The sequence below is a fragment of the Patella vulgata genome, chromosome 2 (genome assembly GCF_932274485.2).
Source record: "Patella vulgata chromosome 2, xgPatVulg1.2, whole genome shotgun sequence".
Classification (NCBI taxonomy): domain Eukaryota; kingdom Metazoa; phylum Mollusca; class Gastropoda; family Patellidae; genus Patella; species Patella vulgata.
Genome location: NC_065880.2, coordinates 31,236,741 through 31,262,381, shown reverse-complemented (window position 1 = coordinate 31,262,381; position 25,641 = coordinate 31,236,741). Strand labels below are relative to the sequence as shown.

General features: G+C 32.7%; 1 protein-coding gene across 1 annotated transcript; it reads left to right on the top strand.

Moving 5' to 3' along the window:
* The first annotated feature begins 631 nt into the window (after positions 1–631).
* On the top strand, positions 632–19,954 carry LOC126811083 (diencephalon/mesencephalon homeobox protein 1). Its single transcript, XM_050536559.2, has 7 exons — positions 632–768; positions 11,442–11,535; positions 14,281–14,372; positions 15,933–16,034; positions 16,354–17,027; positions 17,313–17,392; positions 18,116–19,954. The coding sequence occupies exons 2-7, from the start codon at positions 11,454–11,456 to the stop codon at positions 18,286–18,288; spliced, it is 1,203 nt and encodes a 400-aa protein (XP_050392516.1). The 5' UTR covers positions 632–768; positions 11,442–11,453; the 3' UTR covers positions 18,289–19,954.
* The last annotated feature ends 5,687 nt before the right edge of the window (positions 19,955–25,641 follow it).

Sequence of the window (25,641 nt, the reverse complement as noted above, 5' to 3'; positions counted from 1 at the left end):
ATATCGGTAGATATAACTGATATTCACCTGACAATTTTAATTATGAAAATCTTGTTAAATAAAAATAACAACTAGGGGTCAGCACAAATATAAATCTGCGAGGAAAGTACGGATCAATAAAACAACTTATTCATATTGTTACAATAACATGTAAAACATAATTATTGTATGCTGACTTTCTTTTATAGTACATGATAAAGTGAGTCATGAGGTTGGAATAGATCGGGCGGAATATGTTCTGTGCCAACAATTCCAATAGTACGTTAAAATTTACAATACTAAATACATATCCTATCCAAGTTGACTATGGTCCGCTCTGGGAATACAATCCCCGTACATTGATTCGTTCTTGATGCGTGTCGAATCGCACGCGGGGGGCAGAACCCCCTATAGCCTTGATCGATAAGACCTGTAGAATCTAAGGTACTGGATCCTGTTTATAGTACAGATTGATCTGTAGTCTCGAAGGACCAGTGTAAACGATTGAATGACAGTGTTAAGGTGTTAATAAAGGCTGGGGTTAGACACGCCATGGATATTATGTTAATCAATGTTTGATATCGGCGTTTAGAGAAGTGATATTACTCTTTTAACTTCTGATGTTTGAACCATAACACAAGTCATCATTGAACCATTGCCGTCCAGTTAGATACCATATATCCGGGATATAATTAATACTTGAAATAAAAGGAAGCTGTGAATTTATAATATTACTGCTATCTGACTTCAGTTCGTTACAACATAATATCAACACTTAAGATATCAAAGGTAGGATTTTTTATAATATAATATATTGTGTAATAACTCTTTACAGAACATTCGATGTCACCTTATATTTATTTCATGAGTTAATAGAAAGGCACCTGAATATAGGTTTTGTTTTGGGGTTTACAATGCTTTACTGGTGTCTTTCGTGCCATTGCGGGTAGTTGAGATGATTTTGTAATAATTATAACTTATTGTTGAGGAAATTAATTCTTTTTATATCACAATGCCGTTAATCCTTCGCAAAAGCAACCTCCCACGTTATGAAATCGTTGTAATAGAAAAGGCTCTTCTGATTAACGCTTTTCACTTTTTCACCCTACATATATTTATTAAGCTTTGATATAATATTATATTTATAACCATGCATATTTCCTATGGACCGTACTAAAACCATATTTAAAGGGGTGGGTTCGACAATGACTTACAATTTTATCTCACCCTTTGTATTATTGAATTTAAAAAGCGTATGCTAGAACATTTGATACAGTCCCTCGTTTGCTGAATTCACATAGCTGACAAATATTGTTTGTACTTTTATACAATATATTTTATATGGTATAAACAACTGCAAAAGGCTACTAGCAGTTTATTAATATTTACAAATTACAGCAGTTATATAACAGCTTATATTTAAATTTAGAAAATATCATAAAGAAAATGGGGTAAATTCAACCAGAAATGAAATGTCATTGGTTTTATATTACGATATATTAAATACTAATTAAATCTTGACTCTCCTAAATATGAAAAATACAAACCCTGTCATGTGAATAACTGTTTCTTCTGCTGTACCACTGGAGACATATTCCACAGCGGATTTATTTCGTATTTTAGGATCTGATTGACGGAACGTTCTCGAATATTGAACACATTCTAACATCGACATATTGAATATACATAAATGGTGTTTTTTAATTTTTGTATACTGTTCGGCAATAATACTTTTTTGTTGGCAACTTTCGCAGGTTTTATTACATTTTGGATGATGGTTAATTATAATTTACCAACTAGAAGCAATACTTCCTGTTTTTCTGAAATTAATGAATTGATAAGTTACTAAACTAACAAGATTTTACAAAACGACCAATGGTCATATTTTAAGATGATATTATTACATTATTGTTTTATAGTTTAGATATAAGTAACGATTGGTGTCATGCACACTGTTTTTTCGCTAAGACAGCAAACCAATTTGTAGAGTAAATAAAAAAACGATAACGTTTTGTGTGTGTGTTTTTTTTTTTTTTAAAAAACCCAATTGTTTTAAAATCATGTATATTGATACATTATAAAGAACTCATAAACAAACGTATAAGATTCTATTAATTCGAATACAAGAGAAAGGGTGTGAATACTTCATGTGATGCAATATGTAGAGAAAAATAGTTATACTGTTTCAATACATATACGTATCACCTAGATTTGAGAATATAAAAGTTTTTTTTTCAAAATTACGAAAACAGACATTCCATTCAATTTATCACCCAGTCCAGTTCCCTCAATTTCAACTCATTTTAAAGGAGGAAATGAAAAAGCCCAGCAAAGCCCATTGTCAACAAATTCGGACATTATTGGACATTATTAAACAATGTTTAGACTAAGGAGCAATATTTTATTCAGATTTGTATCTGAATAGGGATTGTTCCCCAATCCCTATTCAGATACAAATCTGAATAAAATATTGCTTATAAAAAAGACTAAGGAACAAAACATATCGGGCAAGTCTCTTGTATATCAGTGCTACTGCATACGTAGAAATATACACGTAATGCGCTTATTTATCCAAATACATGTACAGATTAAAATAAATAGAAACCGTATCCATTGTGTTAAAAAAGAAATAGAAATATGTATAGCAGAGATTAATATCGAAATAACAGAAATGTCGTCAATAATTACTAATTTAAAAGAAATATCTGATGAATACAGTAGCTTCTTTTAATAGCTTCATTACATAGTGACATCATCAGTGGCGAACAACCCAATTTCACACACCCTTATAACAATGATAATGTTTTTTGAGAGAATACAAAGTGGCCGGGTATCCAATAATTATGGCGTAAGGTGTGTTTTTTTTGTGTGTTTTGGGGTTGTCGGTTTTAGGGTGTGGGTGTGGCTGTGGGGTCTGCTAATATTTAATAAAATATTTAGTACAAGTTTGATCCGTTATAAGCTTGTTCATAACTATTAATGCTCTTATTTCCTATTTTTAACGGGGGTTGGATGGCCGAATGGTTAGCACGTGCGCGCTGTATCATAGGGTCTGTCCGTGAGTCATCTGGCGTGGTTTCGATTCCCCGGTTGTACGTGACAAGGAGTAGGGTCCCCTGTCCAACCTCGGGGTTTTTCTTTAGGTCCTCCATTTTCCCCCCACTGCAAAGACCCCCTAAGCGCAAGCGAATCATTGAAATAAAATTGAACCATATGTTAGTCCTGAAATGACCTAGTTTGTGTCGAGTGGACGTTAAACCCCATCTCTCTCTCTCTCTCTCTCTCTCTCTCTCTCTCTCTCACTCACGAAGTGCTGTATTGATTGAATATAGTCAATAGCTTACTTTTTCAATTTTAATCCCATTATGGAGAAGATGTGTAAACCAGCTAATTCTTCATAATGTTTAAACTAAGTACTTTATAATGACTTAATTTATAATCAAATATATTTTAACCAATTCATTAATAAAGAAAACGCAGCATTAAAAAGGATTTTAAATGAATAGTATCAGTTTTATATGGATATAAATTGAATATTAATGTATAATTTATTGGGATCAATTAAATTGATTATATTGTACCACATCTGCGTGACACCATATATGTGTGTTATTGTGTAAGTTTATAATGCGTTGTTTTGTAAATGACATTCACAGTTCGTGAGTGGAGGTGATCAGTTATTAATTTTCTAAATGGAAAAGGCGAGACGTCTTTGTAAAAAAAAAAAAATAAATAATAATAATTTTAATATTGATTAGGGAGTAGAGCTGGGGCTATGTATATTAATACGTAAAATAATAACAAATCTCTATGTATGAAAACCAGACTGAGAGAGAGAGAGAGAAATGGGGTTTAACGTCCACCCGACACAAACTAGGTCATTTCGGGACTAACATATGGTTTAATTTTATTTCAATAATTCGCTTGCGCATAGGGGTCTTTAGCAGTGGGAGGAAACCGGAGGACCCGGAGAAAACCCACGAGGTTGGACAGACGACCCTACTCCTTGTCACGTACAACCGGGGATTCGAAACCACGCCAGTCGACTCAATGACAGACTTTATGATACAGCGCGCGAACGCTAACCATTCAGCCATCCAACCCCCCGAAAACCAGACTGACTGACACAATTATTTAAATATATCCAATAGCTATCACCTTTCATTAGAATTTACATAATGCACGTATTATAATTACATCAGTATACTGAAAACGCCTATTAAAATGAATAGGATAAACAATGAAAGTACGATATATTACATATGCATACTAAACAAGTTTATCAATGGAAGTACTAAACCACGTTATTTAAATTAATAGTATAATCAATGAAAGTACGATAAATTATATCGCTATTATGAAAAGGTGCATTTAAACTAATAGTATACAATCAATTAAAGTGTGATAAATTACATCAGCATACTGAAAAAAGTACGTTGAAATAATAGTACATGGCTTTTAAAATTTAAATTTAGTCATCTACCCATCCATTTATTCATTCATATGTATGGAAAGAAGTAAAATTTTGACAGAGTAGCGCCATCAAAGTTTTGCGTCTAGGCTGTATAGTTTGTGCATCTCAAGCTCTTATATATTTACCCACGGGTTCAGCTATTCGGGTAAATCTGACATTGTTCACCAACGTCATAAATTATCGCCATAATCGATCAATTGTCGCTGTTGATGTAGTCATGTACAAATAACCGTGAAATGATTTTCCCCTCTTGTTCAAGTGTTGATGTGTCTGTAACAAAAGGCTAGCAACCGTACGGACAAACACGCAAATTCTTAACAATGACTCTTTCCGCCATTTCAATAGTGACATCAAAACATAATTACTGCGATACAAGACGTGAATTAGTCGAGTGGCGGTTTTCATAAAGCCAAGATCACACCCCTGTAATTAGCACTCATAACTCAGTCCGACTCGTGATTCGATCCATTCAACATTAGATCTAATGGCCGTCAAATCTAATAAACTACCGATTTCCCGAAGTTTATCAAATTTGTTTTATCAAGCGGAAATAGAGAGCAGACGTTAACACTGTAGTATTGTGGGTAATGTGAGGAAACGTCAGTAATCACGAGATTAGCGCGTGAAATTAAAGTGTGTGCTTATTAAATATTAAATGTTTGATATTATTTCTAGATAATGTTCTCTGATAGACATTAGTAGAAGCATTAACTGGAAATAAAATGATTAATAAATCACTAGGTGCAAGAAAGGACAAAAGTGCGATGCTACATGAGAATTAATAGAGTCGTATGATATGGTAGATACCATCTATAGTTTAAACATAATATAATTAAAGTCAATTATGGAATCACCTACCCTATGCTACAATAATTAATCATCCCATTCGGTTTTTTTTGTTATCGGTCTAAACATCTATATATGTATTTGACAGTTTAAAATAGGAAGAGCCAGCTCACGTGGAGCAGGTATGAAAATAAATATGATTCAGTCATATATAACTTTGTTATGGAAAAATAATGTCGAATGAATGGTATTAATTTAAAATAACAGTCCATTAATTCAATTTCAGAATTAACAACAAAACAACTATGTAGTTTACAAAGTGTTACAATCTGTATAACTTCATTTCTGTACATAACAGGTTTATATTACATTATGATATATTGCTGTACACTGTAGTACAGTGTGCTATATTACTTGTGCATTATATTACTGTTAATGCACGCTATATTACAGTATGTTATATTACTGTACACTATATTACATAATGTTATGTCACTGTACATTATATTATTAATAATACTGTACATTATGTGACATTATGTTATTTTATTGTACTAATATGTTATATTACTGTACACTGTGTGACATTATGCTATATTACTATTATGTTACACTATTACATTTTGTGATATTTTTGTACTACTATACACTCCGTGACGTTATGTTATATTTATAATACAGTGCAATATATTACATTATGTTATATTACTGTATATTATGTTACAATTTGTTATATTACTGTACGCTATGTGCCATTATGTTATATTGCTGTACATCATATTACATTAGTTTACATTTATATACACTATGTTACATTATGTTATACTACTTCTATTCACTTTATTACATGCTGTGGGAGATACGGTGGCTGAGTGGATAAGAAAGGGAAGTCGCGTGTTCGATCCCTGCATTGGCCGACATTTTCCGGTGTGGTTTCCCCTTGTCAGTGGTGAAGGAGGAGGGTCTGACAAGGTAGCTGTGTAGTCGTTCGGATGGGACGAAAAACCGAGGACCCGTTTATACATTGGCGTGCACGTAAAAGATCCCTTGGTAGTCGGAATTCGATATAAGAGTAGGCCATAGTTTCGCTGCCCGGGCAAAATTTCCCTCATAGCACACTGTATGGCGTATGCCCGTCTTCATTAGCCCATTCGGAGCAGAACAGTAGGACGTTAAACCCCATTTCATTTTATTTCATTACATTATGTTATATTGCTATACATGATATTACATTATGTTATATCGCTGTAGATTATGTTATATTGCTGTACATTATGCCATATTGCGGTACATCATATTACTATTATAGTAAACTATGTTACATCATGTTATACTGATGTACAATAGTTTACATTGTGTTATACTACTGTTAATTAATACGATTTCCATTTTATGTTTTATTTTCACAAGAATTACCATGTGACTACATTTAAATGTCTATACCATTTCAAAGCATTGATAATAGAGTAGGATGGCATTTCATTGCAAACGCATTTAAATAACACAAATTAAGATCGCCTCTCGCCTCCACCCAGAGTAATTCACTTGAATTGTTAGTTCCTTTATGCCTTACGATGTCAGTGTTTTGTTGTGTCCCTGTGTTTTTCCTTTGGGGTTTTAGCTGCTAACTTGTGCGTTGCGACTCTCCTGCACTTACACGGAATTAAAGTTAATATTTATTAGAGAGGAACATATTATACTAGTAATTTTTTTATTTTACAAAATACAACAAAGATTATTATGGACGTATGCTGAATATCCATATATTACATGTTTAACAGATTAAGAACTTGCTCTAAATATTTTCAGTATTCAGTATGAATTATTTACATACAATTTCAATAATGTCAAAAACTTAATACCAATCGGTAATAGTGTTATACTCTGTTAAGAGAAAACAACCCACATCTCTCAATGAATTGTATTATATTTTCTAAAATTAAAATTCTGCTTAATACGACATAAAAGCTTCCACCATCTGATATATTAAGCTAACATACTTTTAATTTACTAATTGTCTAAGTCGACTTAGCAAGCACTCGATTGGATAGTTATTGTATTAATAAATAATACTATTTAACTCGAAGTTTTGAATATTGAAATAATTCTACGGATTAAAACGTCATGATACGCAGGTGTTAGAACTAGCCTGTTATTATATCGAAAGCTTTATTGTTGTTTTATTTAAGTATGTATTTAGATCTAAGGATCACTTAATTCGTGAAGGCAGACAAAATTATTAATGTCTTTTATTCATATTTTAGTAATTTGTTTACTGCAAATCTTAAGGCATTTCTATTATTGGTACAGTTTTTAATTTGTTAGTAATTTATATCTATCGCTATATACATTAGATAGCGGTGTAGGGCTAGTTTTAGAGTTGGCAAAACGTGTTCCGCATCTAATCTGCGTGTATTGTACTGCAACATTATTTTAAAACAAATATTGGAGTCCAGGGTCACAAAGATTCTGAGATAGTTTCATCATTTTAAAGAGTCAAGTGTTCCGCAAAAAAATAGTTTAAATGTAAAACGACTTATCATCTTACGAAAATATTCGTAAAGAGTTTTTCTATTTCATATTTGTCATAATGGAAAATATGTTTTTCATCTTCTTAAAGGTAGTGGTCCAAATATTTTAACGATAACGGCTACAAGAAACAGTCGTTTAAAACTTTCTAGATGCCACATTTAAATTAAAGATTGTGTTCTTGGAGGAATTAGTTCTAGTAATGGTCAATTGGAAAAGTTAGAAACACGACGAATAGTTAATTTTGCGAAACAGAATAAATAACACTTGCACTTTTTAACATTTTTTATATCTGCTAGTACTGATAACGTATTCGTTAATTAAGGGTAGCAGCGCAATGGGGACACTTGGAAATTTATAAAAGTAGCTGCTCTTTTTTGGGTTAGAATATACAGATGAATAATCATCTTAAAGTGAGAAGGATAATAAGTAGCAATACACCAGCAACTTGAATCTGTATGATGACTATTATATAATATGTGGACACAAGTTCAAATCAAAATTAACTACCTCCAAATATATATACATCCGACAATCTTCATTAAATGTTTAGTCTGTAAAATTTGTTATCGGGTCCGATGCATAAACGGAAAAGTCCATCATTTAATAATAAAATAATAAGAAGATAAAATCTACATGTCTTTTAGGCAGGTTTCCCGGTGCGGTGTATTCGCCATCAATAATAGTGTTGTGCATTATTAAAATAAAAAAAAAACTGCAGTCAACGGATAAATCCCGCCGTCACGTAATGAGCTCGTGAACATTTTAATAAACATGATTTAAAACTAATAAGCATATTTCATCGAACAGATGTATGCCGATTCAAGTGGCATTCAAATCAAGCCCTCCTTACTAATATTTATGCAATTATATACCGTTTTTTGGCCGGAAATTGTTTAAATTTCATTGGAGAATCACCCACAATTTCGTTAACACCTGCATGCGTAAAGCATCTAATACACCAAAAACACACATGGAAAGTAATTATGATGTCAAGGTCTTCTGCTATCTCCACTACTGGAGATGGCCTAAAGAAAACGCCCATTGTGTTGTATGGATAAATATATCTACAAAAAGTATATACTATTTGTATTAAACCATATGATGATCTGTCTGATGTAACCCACCATAATTTATTCATAAGGCCACTTCTATTGGACTCTCACGCATTATAATATTTAGTTTCTCGCAGTGAACGCAGGCCGAGTTATTGTGGCAGTCAAAAATTATGAAATCAATTTTCAATGCATTCCGACCCACCGGGAGCTTTAAAGTATGTGTAATTTAGTGGTTATAAATTATATTATTACGGTTCCAAATGTGATTTAATATAGCAAAAATGTAATTGGAAAGATCTGGTCAATTTTACGATTATACATAGCTAAAGATTAACTGAGCCAACGAAAGACTAGATTTATTCCGCTCTGCATATCTAATTGTCATGTACATGTAAATGGTACGTGTCACGATTAAGAGAAAGATTGTTTTTTCGATGGATTATTTAGGTTTATGATAGATTGCTTTAAATACAATTTAAATTGCATAACCGTTACATTAGAAAAATTAAATAAATTATAAATTAGGTATTAAATGAGCAATTATATTATTATAATCGCTAATGGAAAATTTTAATACTCTGATTTTTCCTTTAAAGTTTATAAGCCTACTTTACCGAGCTATTGCTCAAAGTATCCGGGGGCGTAACTATAGTATTATACATCCTGTCGAACTTGGTTGATCTTAGTTGGACTATAATATCTTGGATGTGGGGATAATTCTTTTCAAAATAGTCAGTAAACACCAATTGTGCCGGTGTTCTCTGTGTAGAAACCAAATTGCAACTTACAACAGTGTAGATCACCAAATAGTTTGAAACTCCTCATGGATCGTGGATGAACTGACTTCAACATTCGATAGCATTTTGGATTACTGAACAGGTCCAAATGCATAAAGTCTAACAAAACTTGTCAATGTCGATAGTCAATTGAGAGACGCTAATTTGAAACGTGGTGTAGTTCTCACAAAAACTTTTTCTGAGTTTGACATCTTCGGCAGTACTTATAGTTTTCCTAAAAGTTTAAAATAACATAAAAGACATTGTAAGATCTGGAAAATCATATTAGTGCGATAATTGAATAATCTGGGAAATCGGGTTTAATTAATACGAATATTAATATTGACCAAGATTTAAAATTTGTACGGAGATATTACAATTTTTAAAATGGACGTAAGTATATATTTTCCTGATTAATCTTTTGATTTTGAGACTATCGTTGCTTTTATAATGCCATTTTAGTGTCGGGTGTCGTCCACGAGACGGGATGTGTCTCTTGCTCATTAAGGTATTGATATCATCATGGACCTTATATAAGGTCCATGATATCATCGTCATTTTCCTATTTCGAAAGTGCTAGTAAACATAGCTTTCATAAATTACACAATAATTGTATACCTATAAAGTTTATACAACATACCTGTTGAGTGTCAGAACATTTTAAATTTAACCAATCTAGCACTACATAGTTATCATGTTTATGACACTAAAGATTGATTATTAAAATGTATCAAGCTTCATAGGACCTAATGAAACATTTGCTGAAAAATAAGTACATTGAGTTAAAATGATAGTTGTTGTCCACGATGGGATATGCTTTATCTCTGTGTAATATCTGAAAGCACTTGTACTCTAAAATTCAAGGTAGAATTACTATCTGTGTATATTGTATTACCGCACTGTTGGTACTTCCTTGTCATATGTCTGAAATATTTGACCTCACGATGCTAGTGTCTCGGACAGTTCGTTTGTAACCGGAATCAGTCTTTACTGACCGCAATTTGACAAAACAAAGTTCACTAAAAATCACGGGGACGTTCTAAAAGTAGTTTGCATGTTTCAACCACTTTATACTATTACTTAACATCATATAGACAAGACATTTAACCCCATTCATACGATTGTGTAATCAAAATCACACACTTTTTATTTATATATAAATCCACTAGCACTCACTACATTGATTTGTTAATTGAAGCGAGCTGTACGTGCTCTAGGTATTAAAATCATTCCTTCCTTGTGTACTTCTTTTGTTGTTGTATTACAATTTATATAACACAAGACATTATTTCGCAATGATAATATTTTTTATATGTCGATCGTCGTGGTTGGGGCAATAACATGTCCGTAGTAGGTATCTTCTATACTATATTTTTTAACCATTATGCCAATTTATGAAGATATTTAATATATATTTTGTAAGTGTTTTTACTTGATAATTCAAGATAATTAAAATTACCATATACAGCCGCCTCCAATTTTACTTGTCTGACTTACTCACAATTATAATATAGAGAGACCAACTATTTGAATATTAAGAATAGGGTTACTGAACCATATTCTTCAACAAAACTTATACAGGGATATAGGTTTAAAGAACATGATGCGTGTAATTAGTTTGGAAAACGAGAATTTAGTCATTGTTAGTAAGCACTAACACTACTTGGTAGATAAATACTGGCACGAATACATACCAACATTATACTATATTTAATAATTTGTATTTACGGGTTATTAACTTTAATACCTTACTCAAATCCGTTCTAGTATATTATGCGTTAATAGCAAAGTCATAATTATAATTCCACATAATTATAATGGTTATTTTTTTTTATTCAGTTAAAAGAGAAGATGTTCTGTTTTCACTGTCCTCCATCTTTACACCCTGGTGCCAGACCATTAACCATGGAATTCTGTCAACCACACCCAACCTGTAAGTATATTAACGATTTAGTATTTAACATACAAAGACAGTGAACAATATTGCTGATTAATTACGATCTTCTCATCAGTACATATGCATATTACACATTTACTAATATTTACGTAGAGCCATTATAAACGTACTGGCTCGTCTCCACGTACATCCACCGCATTTACTGGCTAATGACGAGTCTTCTTATCAAAATATGGTAAATATTAACCAGTTGTTTGAGGTATTTATATCAAACAAATATAATAACGATCACATTTACCTGATCAACAAGTTCTCCTCAGATCATATTTAAGTACAGTAAATCGTTACAAGTTATTATATATAGGGTCTCCAGATGCAACATACGACGCACAATAAAGATTTGTTGGTTAATTAAGATCACCACATTCTAGGCATACGTATATTATAAAGTGCGTTTAATATTGTGTCATAGTGAATTTAGTTACACGGATGGTGTATAATATTTGCCATATTATATAAAATAATTCACATCCGCGTTTTTCTCAAATATTTCGGGAACATAGGACAGTAGTTTTTAAAGCTTACGTTTGATTAAAGTTTTTTTTTGTTTCTAAATTGATGTGTTCTCATGATACTGTGTACTTGGTGTAGCTGGATGTGTTTTTCTTCTATTAACAGGACATAATTATAGAATAATGAACGTTTACACGTTAAAATACAGTATTGGTGGGCATTTTTTCAACACACTCTGCAATTATTTTTATTAACTTTTCGAAACATACTTATTTGGCATCGACAGGAAACTAAACAAATAGGAAATGGTTGAGTTGATATACTCATCTTGACAATGAACTACATTTTAGGCCAGACGGAACCACTTTCTTAAAGACGAAAATCTATGTATTTTGTTCTTATTGGCATCCTAAGCTAAATAAATAGTGCCTAATATGGTAATTAAGTTGGCTCTAATCTACGTGCCTTTATAAGGTAAAGTATATCAAAGATAGACGAAGTAGGCGTACTGACATTTCAGATCAAAAGGAAAATACCCGTGTACTTAGGTTCAATGGTTGTCCGTTTTGTTTATTTAATGATTTAGTCGCAAATCACATCACAGGGCTCTTCTACTCTCATTATCATCTTACTGTAAACCTATAATTGCTTCTGATCGGTTTTACACAAGAGAGGAAAAAATAAGGACTTGATTTGCTCAGAGTTTTATGTTTCCTCTTCAATTACTGCGGACTAATCTTATTATAGATTCATCATCGTGCAGACAGTTTCTTATTATCATATCTCTGCAGCCGTAGGAACATTGATCAGTAACTGAAATCGCTGATTTACGAAAATGTTAAAAATAAGTGATAATGAGATTTGAACAAAACATCGAAAACCGCCATTGTAAACTCCATTATTTGGGTTTTGAAAATAAACAGATTAATTATATGAATTGAGGAATGACACAAGAAGTCACGATCATCAAGACATGGATTTGACTATTAGATAGGCGTGATATCCCAATCTTCCAACTTACATAAAATAAACAAGCCATGCAAAGAATAAACTAATGCAATAAACACATTCAAATAGACAATTTTAAAACAACCCTGGTGCTGTGTATATACTATGATTAAATATGGGGTTTAAAAGCGTTAAAATGAGATCGTAGTAAAGTTGAAATAATGTATGATATCAACAATTCACGTCAAATACAACATGACAACTCCAAAAGTACTTGAATGCATATGCTAGACCCCATTATCCAGTGCAACCCATTGTACTGTCTACTGTCTATTAATCATAGTGTTAATTCTAAATTACATTATGTTTGAAAAATGTATTAGTCATATACTAAGAATGAATGAAATTATTCTATTCACATAATGAAATATTATCTACAATGAATACAAAATGCGAGGCTTAAATTTTAGACACGATTTAGTGCTAATTTGTACCCGGGTATCCGAGTCTGTAGATGTTAAATCCCTGAGGTGATAGATGAATGAAGCCTTTGTGTGTGTGTGTGTGTGTGTGTGTGAAAACAATGATGAAGAGCTCGTGGAATAAAGAAGTGTAAACACGAGTAATAGGATAATGACAACTTAATTAGCTTAAACTTATTAATAAAATGTAATCAATGAAATAACATTATTGTAGCAAAGATGGGTTTTTAAAAGTAATAGGTTTTTATTAGCTTGAAGAAAATCTGAATCATGCCATTTTGCTTTTGTATCGCGGCTAGATACAATCAATGTATCTATAAACCAAATCTCCATATAGCACATTTAGTAAAATAAAATTTAGAATTTAACGTACTCGTTCCAAAATATACCGCCCCACCCCCGCCGCTATATTATTAATAAAAAAAACAGACAATACAATATACGATACAAACTAGATCTGGGTCTGCGTTGAATTGGATTGTTTAGTTTGTTTATATCGAGAGTTTTACAAATAGGGTCCTAGATATTTAGCTTTCTGGGTTTTTTTCCACTGACATATCCATGTTACAACTTAATGATTACTTTGCGCATCTAGAATTGCAAGTTTTAAAGTTCGTGCACTATTGCACTGACTTTTCATTTTATGTCTATGGTTTTATGAATTTCGATTGCCCCTTGGGATCGATGATTTAATAACTCATAATATTCTCTAGTCAACACTAAGATATTTTTTATTAGGTAAAACTTTATGAAATCTGTCATCAAAAAAAATACATAAACAATTATTTTACATGTATAATTAAAATCTTATTTTATGGAATTTACTTCTATATTTCAGATGGTAGTTATGGATTACACGGGGATTTAGGGGATGATTCATTTGCACGTAGAAAACAGAGACGAAACCGAACTACTTTCACTTTACAACAGGTGAGGTTCATAACACTTCTCCTTACATAGGCATACCTGCATTTGATTTTACAACCACACGTTGTGTTTGATGTTTAATCTGATATCAAAGGGTACTTTGAACATTGGTTGAATTAAATCCATACACAATGAGGAGTAGAAACACGTATTTATCTATTTTAATATTATTTAGACATTAAATATATTCATGATGGATATAGGACTAAGAATATCTAAATCACGACACAGATTTATTTACTTCACATGTTGGAAGAAATGAAACTGTGGATAATTTTATGAATTAATTATGCTGTACTAGAGATTTTATCTAAATGAATAATTTTATATATGTTCATAATTAAAGTACGCTAACATATAAAATATCCACCGATCAAAACAAGTTATAGGAAGCATTTAAATAATTATTCATATTCCGCCGAAGGCAGAAAGAAAATATATTTTCAACGAAATTAAGTTTTACATGCATTTTGAAAAGTAAAGAAAAGTAAAAAAAAAGTAACATTACAAAACAATATTTTCGATTAACAATTTTTTCTAACTTTTATCCGTTCAACATGTACATGTACTCAAACAAAAAATCCACAACTATACATGACTGTTGTTTATTATTCTTCCTAATCCTTTATTCAAGATTTTGGCATTAAAAATCAGTATTAATTTAGTGTTATTTTTTTTAAATTAGATCACGAATTAAACTATGCAAAAGCAATTTACACATGTCATAAAATTGTTTATAAAAAATAGGCGTTAATGTACATGGCAAATACTTGGACTCATTTGCAGGTGCTCGTAAAATTAGAACAAGTTGTACAGTTGTATTCAAGGCCATTGTTAATTACTCACGATACAAATTTGTATTTATTGAATTAAACCTATTTAATCGACTTTAATTTGATGTTTACGCTTTATAACATCTTAAATATTAAGCTTTTCACTATATTATTTCGGACACTATTCAACAGCTGTTCGTATCGTTTTCGATTCTCGAATCACGGAACTATCGCTAGATTAAGATACATTTGTACCAAAATCGTGTAAGAGGGATTTCAGTTGTTAATCTCCTATAAAAGGAAACGTTAAGTTTAATTACGTCAAGTTCACGATGAACGTCATTATGACTATCTATATATTAATTCAGTTTTCTATTCAAATCACAATAATTTCCCGATGCCAGTTGTAATACCCTATTTATCATTTCTAAATTGATAATTTAAAAAATAAATAAAAATCAATCCTTATTATTTTGAAATTCCCTTAAAGAAATGTAGGAAGTAACAATACAATGATTATGCTAATAGACATAAACGGAAAACGTTAGTATATTATTATAGCCATTCTTTGTTGTTTATTAACAATTGATATATGTACAAGCGAACATTCAAATTCAAACACGGAAGCAAGCCATGAGATTTAAGAGTCGACCCTCTCCTGCCACATACAAACCTGAGACTCGAACCCACAACTTTTGTGGTCTGCATGTGGTTTCTTATAAAACAATTATATTAAATTGCTTCAACTAGACTATATTATATATTTCTTTTTCTTTTTTTAAATGATTAGTTAGAAGAACTGGAAAAAGCATTTGCCCAGACTCATTACCCTGACGTTTTCATGAGAGAAGATTTAGCTATGAGAATTAATCTTACAGAAGCCAGAGTTCAGGTGAGTGGCGTTAATTGCTTAATATAATGCTTAAATCATCAGCCCCCCCCCCCCAATAACAACCCCATCTCAAAGCCACCCTTACAAGAAAATGTAACCGAGAAAAATATGTTTCTGATGTCATAGATTTTGTTTCTTTTATTCATAAAAGAAGACTACTCCGCTGATAACATATAGGAAATTCCTTACTAACGCGAAACATTTTAGTTTAGATAACATAATTTGTTGTCGCCGTTTTGGGGTGGTTCAAACACTAAAGCTTATAGTATACTAGTATTACAAAAAAAATAAATGCATTCAATTTTTTTCTGGGTTATAGGTTTGGTTTCAAAACCGAAGAGCAAAATGGCGAAAGAGTGAACGATTTACCCAAACACAAACTGGTCCTGTACCACAAGGTGACGACGATGTTTCGCGCAATGGCCAAGATTCGGACTGTGAAGGGAACAGATCAGATGAACAGAACGAGATAATGGTTGATGGTGATCAATCAGATGATTTACAAGATTTCAGATCAGCGGAAGTAACGACAAATAACGAATCAAGCAGTGATTCAGAACGAGATCGTAAAAGTCCGTTAAATGGCGAAGGTTTATCATCGGATGGTAATAGCATTCCCGATAATGACAGCTATAATGAATCAAACGACACAAATGAGGAAAATCTTAAACCAGACACCAGTCCCGATTCGCACATATCTAGAGAGGAAGATAATAAAGCTGGAGATGAAAGTGAAAACGAGGCACAAGATATTAAACATGTTGAATCACCGGAAGTTAAAATACAGAGTCAAGTTCAATCACCCACTTCACACCCTGCACCAGAAACGTCACCTCACATTATGAAATCGTTCATGAATTCCATACCGGCAATGGCCATGGCGGGAACAGACATGAATTTCTTTGCCAAGTTTAATGCTGGAAATCTACCATTTTCACAGTCTTTATTGGCAGCCTCGGCAAACAGACCAGCTTTTCTCTCCATGTTTGATAGGTAGGCCTACGAATTTATATTACTTCCAGTTTAAATGAAATGACACGCTTCGTCAGCATATCTATCAAATGATTGATACTAGCAACAAAATTCTAGCACTTCACTGTCTTATTTTTTGGATGCAGATGGCTACCAAATATTGGTGCATTTATTCATGTTATATCATTTAATTTGATTATACTGATCGAATGAATTTTGATTCCTAGTAATAAAGCGAATTCTTGATAAGCTGAATATATAAATTCATTTTTATGATGAATTAATTAATTATCCTTATTTTTTCAGTTCGGCGATGTCCCAGTGTTATGATGCCTATTTTGGATCTCGGACTTTCTCGCGCCATATACCACATCCGGCATTTAAAGGTAAACTATTTTCATCAAATTAATCTTGTAAAGTGTTGTCTTTAAACGCTTAGTGTCATGTATATGAGATGAACCTAACCAAACACCGCACATGATATAATTTAAACTGCCTGTAAACGAGTGTCGAACTGCAAGTAGCGACTGTACGCGGGACCTCAACACTTTCTCGTTTAGGAATACTTGATGCCACGTCTCAGTTCTGAGTTGAAGTGCTGCGCAAAGTGATCAAATATAACATATTAACAATGATATACAATTGTGGCGATGTACACATCTAACGTTCGAACACATAGAAACGTTCTTGCAATAGATTAAGATGCAATTCTTATTTCCCATGGCGTTCGTGTGGTGCAAACTTTACAGATATGAAATGTTTTCCACTAGTTAAACATACTTGCCAGTTTTTCTTTACGGATATATGATGTTTTTGAGTGGGATACATGTAATATTCTGTTTTTCAAATGTCATGAAATTATGCTACAACGTGTCTTTATTTTGCATTATGCTTATTCGGTGCAGAAGAGTAGGACGTTAAACCACATTTCATTTAATTTCTTGTGCCTCAATTATTTGGGCATGCACTAAAATGAATCTTTACAAAAGTGGTTGTATGAATTTGTCAAATTATGCACCTGTGGATAACCTTTTGTATTTCATAATTGTTAGCATTTTTGACTAATTTATATTCGAGTGTCCTGTACGTTTATCTATTGATACTTTCAGGTTGCTTTCCATTCTGTATGTGTTGTAACACCAATCGGTCTGGTTGTTCATCATCTGTATTTCCATTTCAAGAACAGAGGAATTCTAGTGTGGCTGAACTACGTCGCAGAGCACGTGAGCATACGGAAGCTATGGTGTCGGGTTCATCTGATCACCATGGGAGTTCGCAGTGATTTGTGAATTTGTGAAACAATGTAATAGACAGTTATTCTTTGTTGATATTGGAAACTGTTAATGCAACCCGCAACACGTTTAGATAATCATTATTAACGGTTGATTGTTCATTCAAAAAATGGTTCAGTGGTGTGAAAAGTAGTTTTTCCGCAAACCTTATGATATTTTGATTTGTTAATTTTGATAACATACTTAAATCAAGGGCGTAATTACTTTTATTTAGGTTCTTTAATCCTTCATATAATCATAATTCCAATCTAATTTAATCTAAATGGTATTTTTGTTGTTAAACTTTTATTAGACTTAACTATCACTACGGTTGTTTTTTCGTAGTTTCGTCTTTACTCAATGAAATGTACAACCTCTTTATCCGAAAAGAAAACATAACGCTAACAAATGAGATTTATTTAGGGCGTTTAAATTTTTTCTAAAATAAATTTATTTTATATTTCTATTATAATTTTGAATATTTATAATATGAACAGGTTGTGATTAATTAAGAGAAACTATTTTGCATAAAGAGTGCTATTATTTAAAACTATTACAGTGTATAATTGTAGATATTTACGACTAATTATTTATTTTTTATGAAATATAGTGTTTAGAATATTTAATCTGAATCAGTTACTATCGATTATTTTAATTCTATAGTATTTGACATTTTATTGCGTTAACACATCAATATGATACCAAAACATAAGCATAAATTATATTGCACTTCAAGCACTGCAGCACTTGTGAACGCACCTTTTATTCACCAATTGTTTAAAGCTCAATGCATGTAATAAGTTGTAGTTTACTACTAATGTTCCGATATTTAAAGTAGCTAAGTCCGTAACTCGATATCATCCAAAATCTTCGACATTGAAAACACGATTTTTTTTTTGCAATTTAAATCAGCATTGGTGTTGTGATCTTACCTGGAAAAGATGGGCTTCTGATATTCAATATTTAAGACAAAATAAACATTTTACCATTGGTACACGAATCGTGTACCATAATGCGTTTCAGCGCCATTTGTAACAAGGTGCTCAAAGAATGAGGCTAGACATATTCCACAAGTCATGTCAAACGGTGGTATCATATTCTTATTTGAGGAGCATGCGCAATAAATAATATCGGTGTTGACTGGAATAACCAGACGCTAGAAACTGGCTTGCGGTTGAGACTTCTGGCTTATTTCGCCGAACATAACTGATGACAATTCACAGTAAAACGGACACGATTGAATGTAAAACAGTTTATATAAATTCATATTACATTATTATATGTGCTGCTACCCATTTGTGCCAATTTCTAGGTCCAAAATATTAGCGATTTAGCTCCTTTAAGCATACCACCTTCTACAAGATACGAAATCAATGTATTATAATATTACACCTTATTTATCAAGGAATTGTTACGGGCATTGTTCATTAATCATTGCTACATAAGATAGCAATTATGGCTTGCTGACTAATCAAAACCACGAGATAAGCGAAGACCTCAAAAAGTTAACATAGCAATTACATGTAATTTATTTTGGTTGGTTTTAATTAGTCGGTCATATAATTTCTATCTGATATAGAAATGGTGAATGAACTGGTAATATGAGGCATTACGACAATCTGTCAATATAATATTTCACTGGGTATTGGTATTATATTATATTTCGATGATATTATACTGCACAACTGTATTTAAATAACTTATAACAATGGTTTATTTATTATACTATGATTCTGTTATCGTAAATAATTTATCTGATTGTTTGTTTTGTCATCATTGTTATTTGTGAAAATAAAACTGTTTTTATATAAAAAGAAAGGTGAAATGTCATCCATTACTAGAGTCTGAAATGAAATGAAATAGTACTTAACGTCCTACTGTTCAGCAGCGACTGGGCTAATGAAAACTGGTATACGCCATACCCTGTACTATGGGGGATATTGTGCCCGGGAACAGCGGCACTACGGCCTATTCTTATATCGAATTCCAACTGTTAAGGTTTCTTTTACACGGTAAATGTGTACATAGTACCTCGTTTTTTTCGTAACACCCGAACGACTATACGCTGTCCAAGCACCACAGACAAGGAGGAACCACACCGGAAAATCACGATTAACTTTCTTGGGATCGAACACGGTGTAATATAGTAATATAGTGTCCAGATGATCAAGACTACATTGTGCACATGATCACGTTTGCTCATCAAGTGACTCTAGAGTTTGGGTAATCTGGATGGTATATAGATATACACGACACCTGAGGTTGCACGGGTGGGATGCACCTGGGAGAATAAAAATCATCAACGCACATGGTTGTTGGTTGGTCATTTAGAATGATACATATTACATGGTGTTAATTTAGATGTCAATTTGAAATTTACCTTGATGCAAGCGGTATTGTATCAAAGACCGAAAAGGTAAAAACCTCAACATTACTTCATACTATAGGTGAAGAGGCCTTAGAAATCTATAACAGTTTTGTATTTGAAACTCCTGAAAATAGACTAAGATTAATATCGGTACTTGACAAATTTGAAGAATATTGTTCACCAAAACTAAATGAAACGTATGAGAGACATATTTTCAACATTCGCTCGCAAAAAGTAGGTGAATCGCTCGATCAGTATTTTTCTGATCTGTGAGTTTGGAGAACTTTGTGATAGCCTTACAAGAGATGATCCCACCCTTGAAACGGCTGTTAAAATCTGTAGGGTTAATGAAATTACTAGTAGTTTAAATCAAGCCAAATCACTGGCAAGTGAACATGGTACAGACGTACATGAATTTTTTAGAAGGGTAAAAAACATCAAGGCGGTATCACCAGTCAAAATCGAAACAGAATGAACGGTTCCAGTACAATCACCGATTTCAAATACAGCACGCGATTATCAGCAATACTACAGATGTTATCGTTGTGGTGTAAGTCATTCCACACAGAACCAATGTCAGACCAATCTGATTAAAACACACATCCTAATTCGTTTCGTTTTTTATAGCTCAAAATTTCGTTTTACTTGTCTTTACTAGACTAGGATCTGGAAGAGTTATTATATTACCGGTGTTCTGGTTGAAGTGGGGGATTAGCCACTAAAACGGTCTGTTACGGCAAGTTCTTGGCGTGCGCCACACGGGACTGTGGGTAAGCCCCTAGAAACGTCAACGCTGATTGATAAATCAATGTCTGGCGGCATACGGCCAAAAGCCGCCCGTACTACTCCTGACGCGACCTTCCAGTACAACCGGTCAGATCTTCATGTGGTACAGGCCATCGAAAGTATAAAAAACGAAACGGAATATAGATCTGTACTTTATTCAGATAAATGTCAGACATTTGGATCAACATGTTCGTTTTGTGGTTTAGCTAATTATTGGGCTAAAGTTTGTCGAAAAAGGAATTACAACCGGCATCAGAAACGACAGGTTCATTCGTATGGTATAGATGATGATGATGATATAGATTCGTTTTTTGTAGGAAGTGTAGAAACTGCCAATATCACAGAAAGTAAATGATATGTCACTTTAAATATAAATGACACTTTAGTTAAGTTTAAATTAGACACTGGAGCAGAATGTAACGTTATCCTAAAATCCCTGTTTGATAAATTAGCAAAAGGGTCGCATAACCGTGCTGGTTATAGTAGTTCCATGTGAGAATTTAAATCTAGAATATTTCAGATAATACTTTAATTTAAAAAAGGAAAGTCTGCAAATTGAATTCCGTATACATGTACATGCAAACTCTAAGGACAATAATTATTCTTTTTCTTCAAAACATGTGTGTGTGTGTGTGTGTGTGTGTTACAAAATGCTCTCATGACCAAAGCGTTGTAGCCTTTCCAACGGTATATACTAAAAGTTGTCAGACAGTCGAACTGTTAAATTCAGTAACCAAAAATGAATATACACTCTCCAAATCGAACAAAGATTCTCAACGCATCAAGGAAGTTGTGCAGAAACCAAGCTAGAATACCAAGTGAAACAAAAGGAATGACTTCATGAAAGCAATTTGGATGAAATGGATATTTCGTACATAGAGATCCATAAAAACAAAATTCCCGGACCCGTAACCGAAGTGGATAGAAATGCAGTTCGCCAAAGCTATTTATTATTACCAGAGGAACGAGATCAAATGGCATGGGACAGACTAAGTGATTTTGAAGGTCACCGAGATGGAAGACGATGGAAATTGCGCGCACGCTACCGTGATCCAAAAACAGGTATAGCATATTATCTGTCAGAAAGACGTGTTTTTCTGGAGGATACTCTACAGTATAGAGTATATTCCCACTACCAATGGGAGTGGATTGATAAAATATACAAGGAAGACCCAGAATTCTACGGCGGTTTTATACCATATCTGGAGGATGTACCCGTAAAAAAAATTTGGTAGTTACAACTGTACAATAATAGTTCTGTGCTCAAGAATATATTCCCTAATTTCAGTTTATAAATTAAATTGCTAATCAATATAATGCGTGTGTATATTAGAAATAGTGAACAAGGAGGATATACGAAGGAATGTCAACAAATTGAATTCTGTATACAATTCTGTATAAATGTAAACTCTTAAGGACAATAATTATTCTATTTCTTCAAAACATTATGTGTGTATGCGTGTGTGTGCGTGTGTGTGTGTGCTATTGAAAGGTGACTATATCCAAGGGCGAAATGTAATTCTAATGACATGTTAATTTATTATAATCCCTTATTGTTTATAAAACTGTTATAGATAGAAAGTAAATGCCAATATGGCCTGTCTGGTGATGCCAATGGTATGATTAATCTATTAAAGATACATTATGTAAGATTTAGATAAAGAGCTGACAATTCTTGCTATAATAGCTAAAAAATTAGATCAGGTAAAATGAAAATATTGAAAATATCATTCAAATAATTTCATTCTGAGCCAATTTATCACTGTTTTTAGTTTTAACAAGATGTGTGGCTAGTGATACCCAGGGCACTGGTATATTCGAGATTTAAGCCTCGCTTTCCCATTTTTAAATTAAATTTTTAAATGGCGAACTGTTCTAATCTAGTAAAAAATCGACTATCTGATGTCATGGAGAGTGTGATTATGGTCTTGTTTTGTTAATAAATGTCTAAGTAATAGTTTATATAACATTTCAGGCCTAAAGAAAGACCCACAATAGGCAGATTTAGCTCCTGCATATTGAGTGTTTAATTGTTTTATTTACCATTGTTTTATTTCTTATATTGTAAATTGTTGCATCAGTGCTAGTTTATGTCAACACTTGATCTCGACAAGTGGTTAGAAGTAATTCCATATAAATATGTTATTGTACTTGATACGTTAGTCTTTTAGGTCTATCCGACTTAGTAGCATTAGGTACTAGTCGGTTATCCGCAGTCCTGTAAGTGTATGTAGATAAATACTATTATAAGTTTCCAGTATTAAAGATTTGAAGAACCATTCCAGACTCTTGTAATATCTGACGGACCTCACGGTCACAGTCGCTATCAAAATCAAGGGTAAAACTAAATGCCTTTGTGACATTAGCTGACGTCATTAGGTTGAACTGTTTTTGTTTGTCAGTATAAACAAAAATATCATGTACTAGAATTTCAAGTGATAAGAGTCAGATGTGGCATATATTCTTGTACGTCATGGACGAATAAAACAATTTTTTTACGAAAGAATAAAGGCATTGCTACAATAAAAATATTTCAACACCACACTCGAGTCTAACTGCTTATCATATTGTGGGCAAATCCCTTAACACTGCACATCAACATTTTGTCGAAACTATGCTTGATAGAAACTAAAGTAATGATCATCTAAACAAGAGAAGCCAAATGTCACGACAGGCGACTGGCCCAGCTGACAGACTTTTGTGTTTTGACTTTTGAATTTTAATTGCAACCACTTATCGCTTAACGCTATTACAACATATGAAAGTGCAAAAATGCACTGAGGTTGATAAAGCTTGGAAACTATTGAAGTTAATGATACACGATGTATTCTCTTTCATCATCATTCACCCCGCGCCCCCTACCACAAATAAAATATCTGTCAACATGTCGTAAACAACTCTCTATTTGAAGACTTTAATATACATGTATCATAGTATCCCTGTTAAAAATCACATCCCACCGCCGCTGACTACTCAGCATTGCACGTTGATTATATTTTTATTCACTAGTACACCTTGTTCGTGGTGAAAGACTGGGGGTCTGGCAAGGGTGGGAAGAACAACAAGGCCCCTTGCGCGTTGCCGTTCAACACTATAACATTTTATATCAAATAACCCATTCAGGCATTTTCGACAGATTTTATCAGCTAGAATAATTGAAAAAGGGGCATCCAATGGTTTACTGAGTCATACTAGAAACTGGTATTTGAAGCCAGACCTTTTAATACTACATGTATATATATAGTTACAAAAAATTACTTGATTTCTAAATACTTCTTTACAACTATATTGGGTTTATTGTAACTTACTTTACACCTTTAATGCAAAAAAACGACCAAACAAATATTTTAAAAGTTTCATTAATTGGAAATTATTTTAGTATGTTTTAGGATAATGCGTACGTTATCCAAAGTAAACCTATTCAATATTTTATAAAGTCGATGATTACATTTTTCTCAAAGTTATCTAATGTACTTTTAGCACAAAAAAGGCAGAGAATAATTTCTCTTTCTTTATAAAAGAGGACAGAAAAGTGTTTTGGCTTTAATAAAGGTTTGGTTTTCTTGTCTAATCTTTCAAATTACTAAAATAGGAATGTAATATTTGCTAAAAGACTCAGCTTATAGAATTGACTTTTTGGGATTTTGTATTAAATTTGAATGGGAAAAGGGTCGTAAATTGAAGAAGGAAGAAAATCTCCTTGCCAAAATATTTTGTAAGACACAAATAATAGACGCGGGCCGAATTATTTGTTCTTTCTCTTTGTCCAAATCGGCTTGGGGATTAGATGTAATCTGCCATATTGAATTGAAGGAGGAAAAGTTGAGAATGCCCGGGTTAAAAGCCGAAACGAAATTAATTTCAAATAATGTTAACAGAGGATTTATCAAGGGATCATTATCAAGATTCGATGAAAACTAGAAAATCTTCAACACAATTTAATCACAAACTTTTTTGGAAGATATTACTGACATCTGCTCCATAGATTTTTGCAACCTGCGATATGGTTTATAGAAAATGCTGGAGATCCTTTGAATAATTGATATATTTTTTTATTTATAAGTTTTTTTTAAATAAATAGAATGCACGAAAGAGTGACACAAATGTGTGACACAAATGTGTTACACAAATGTGTGACACAAATGATGGTATACTTTAATTATAAAAAGTAATATTTACATATGGCAAGATGATTCTTATAAATCATTAT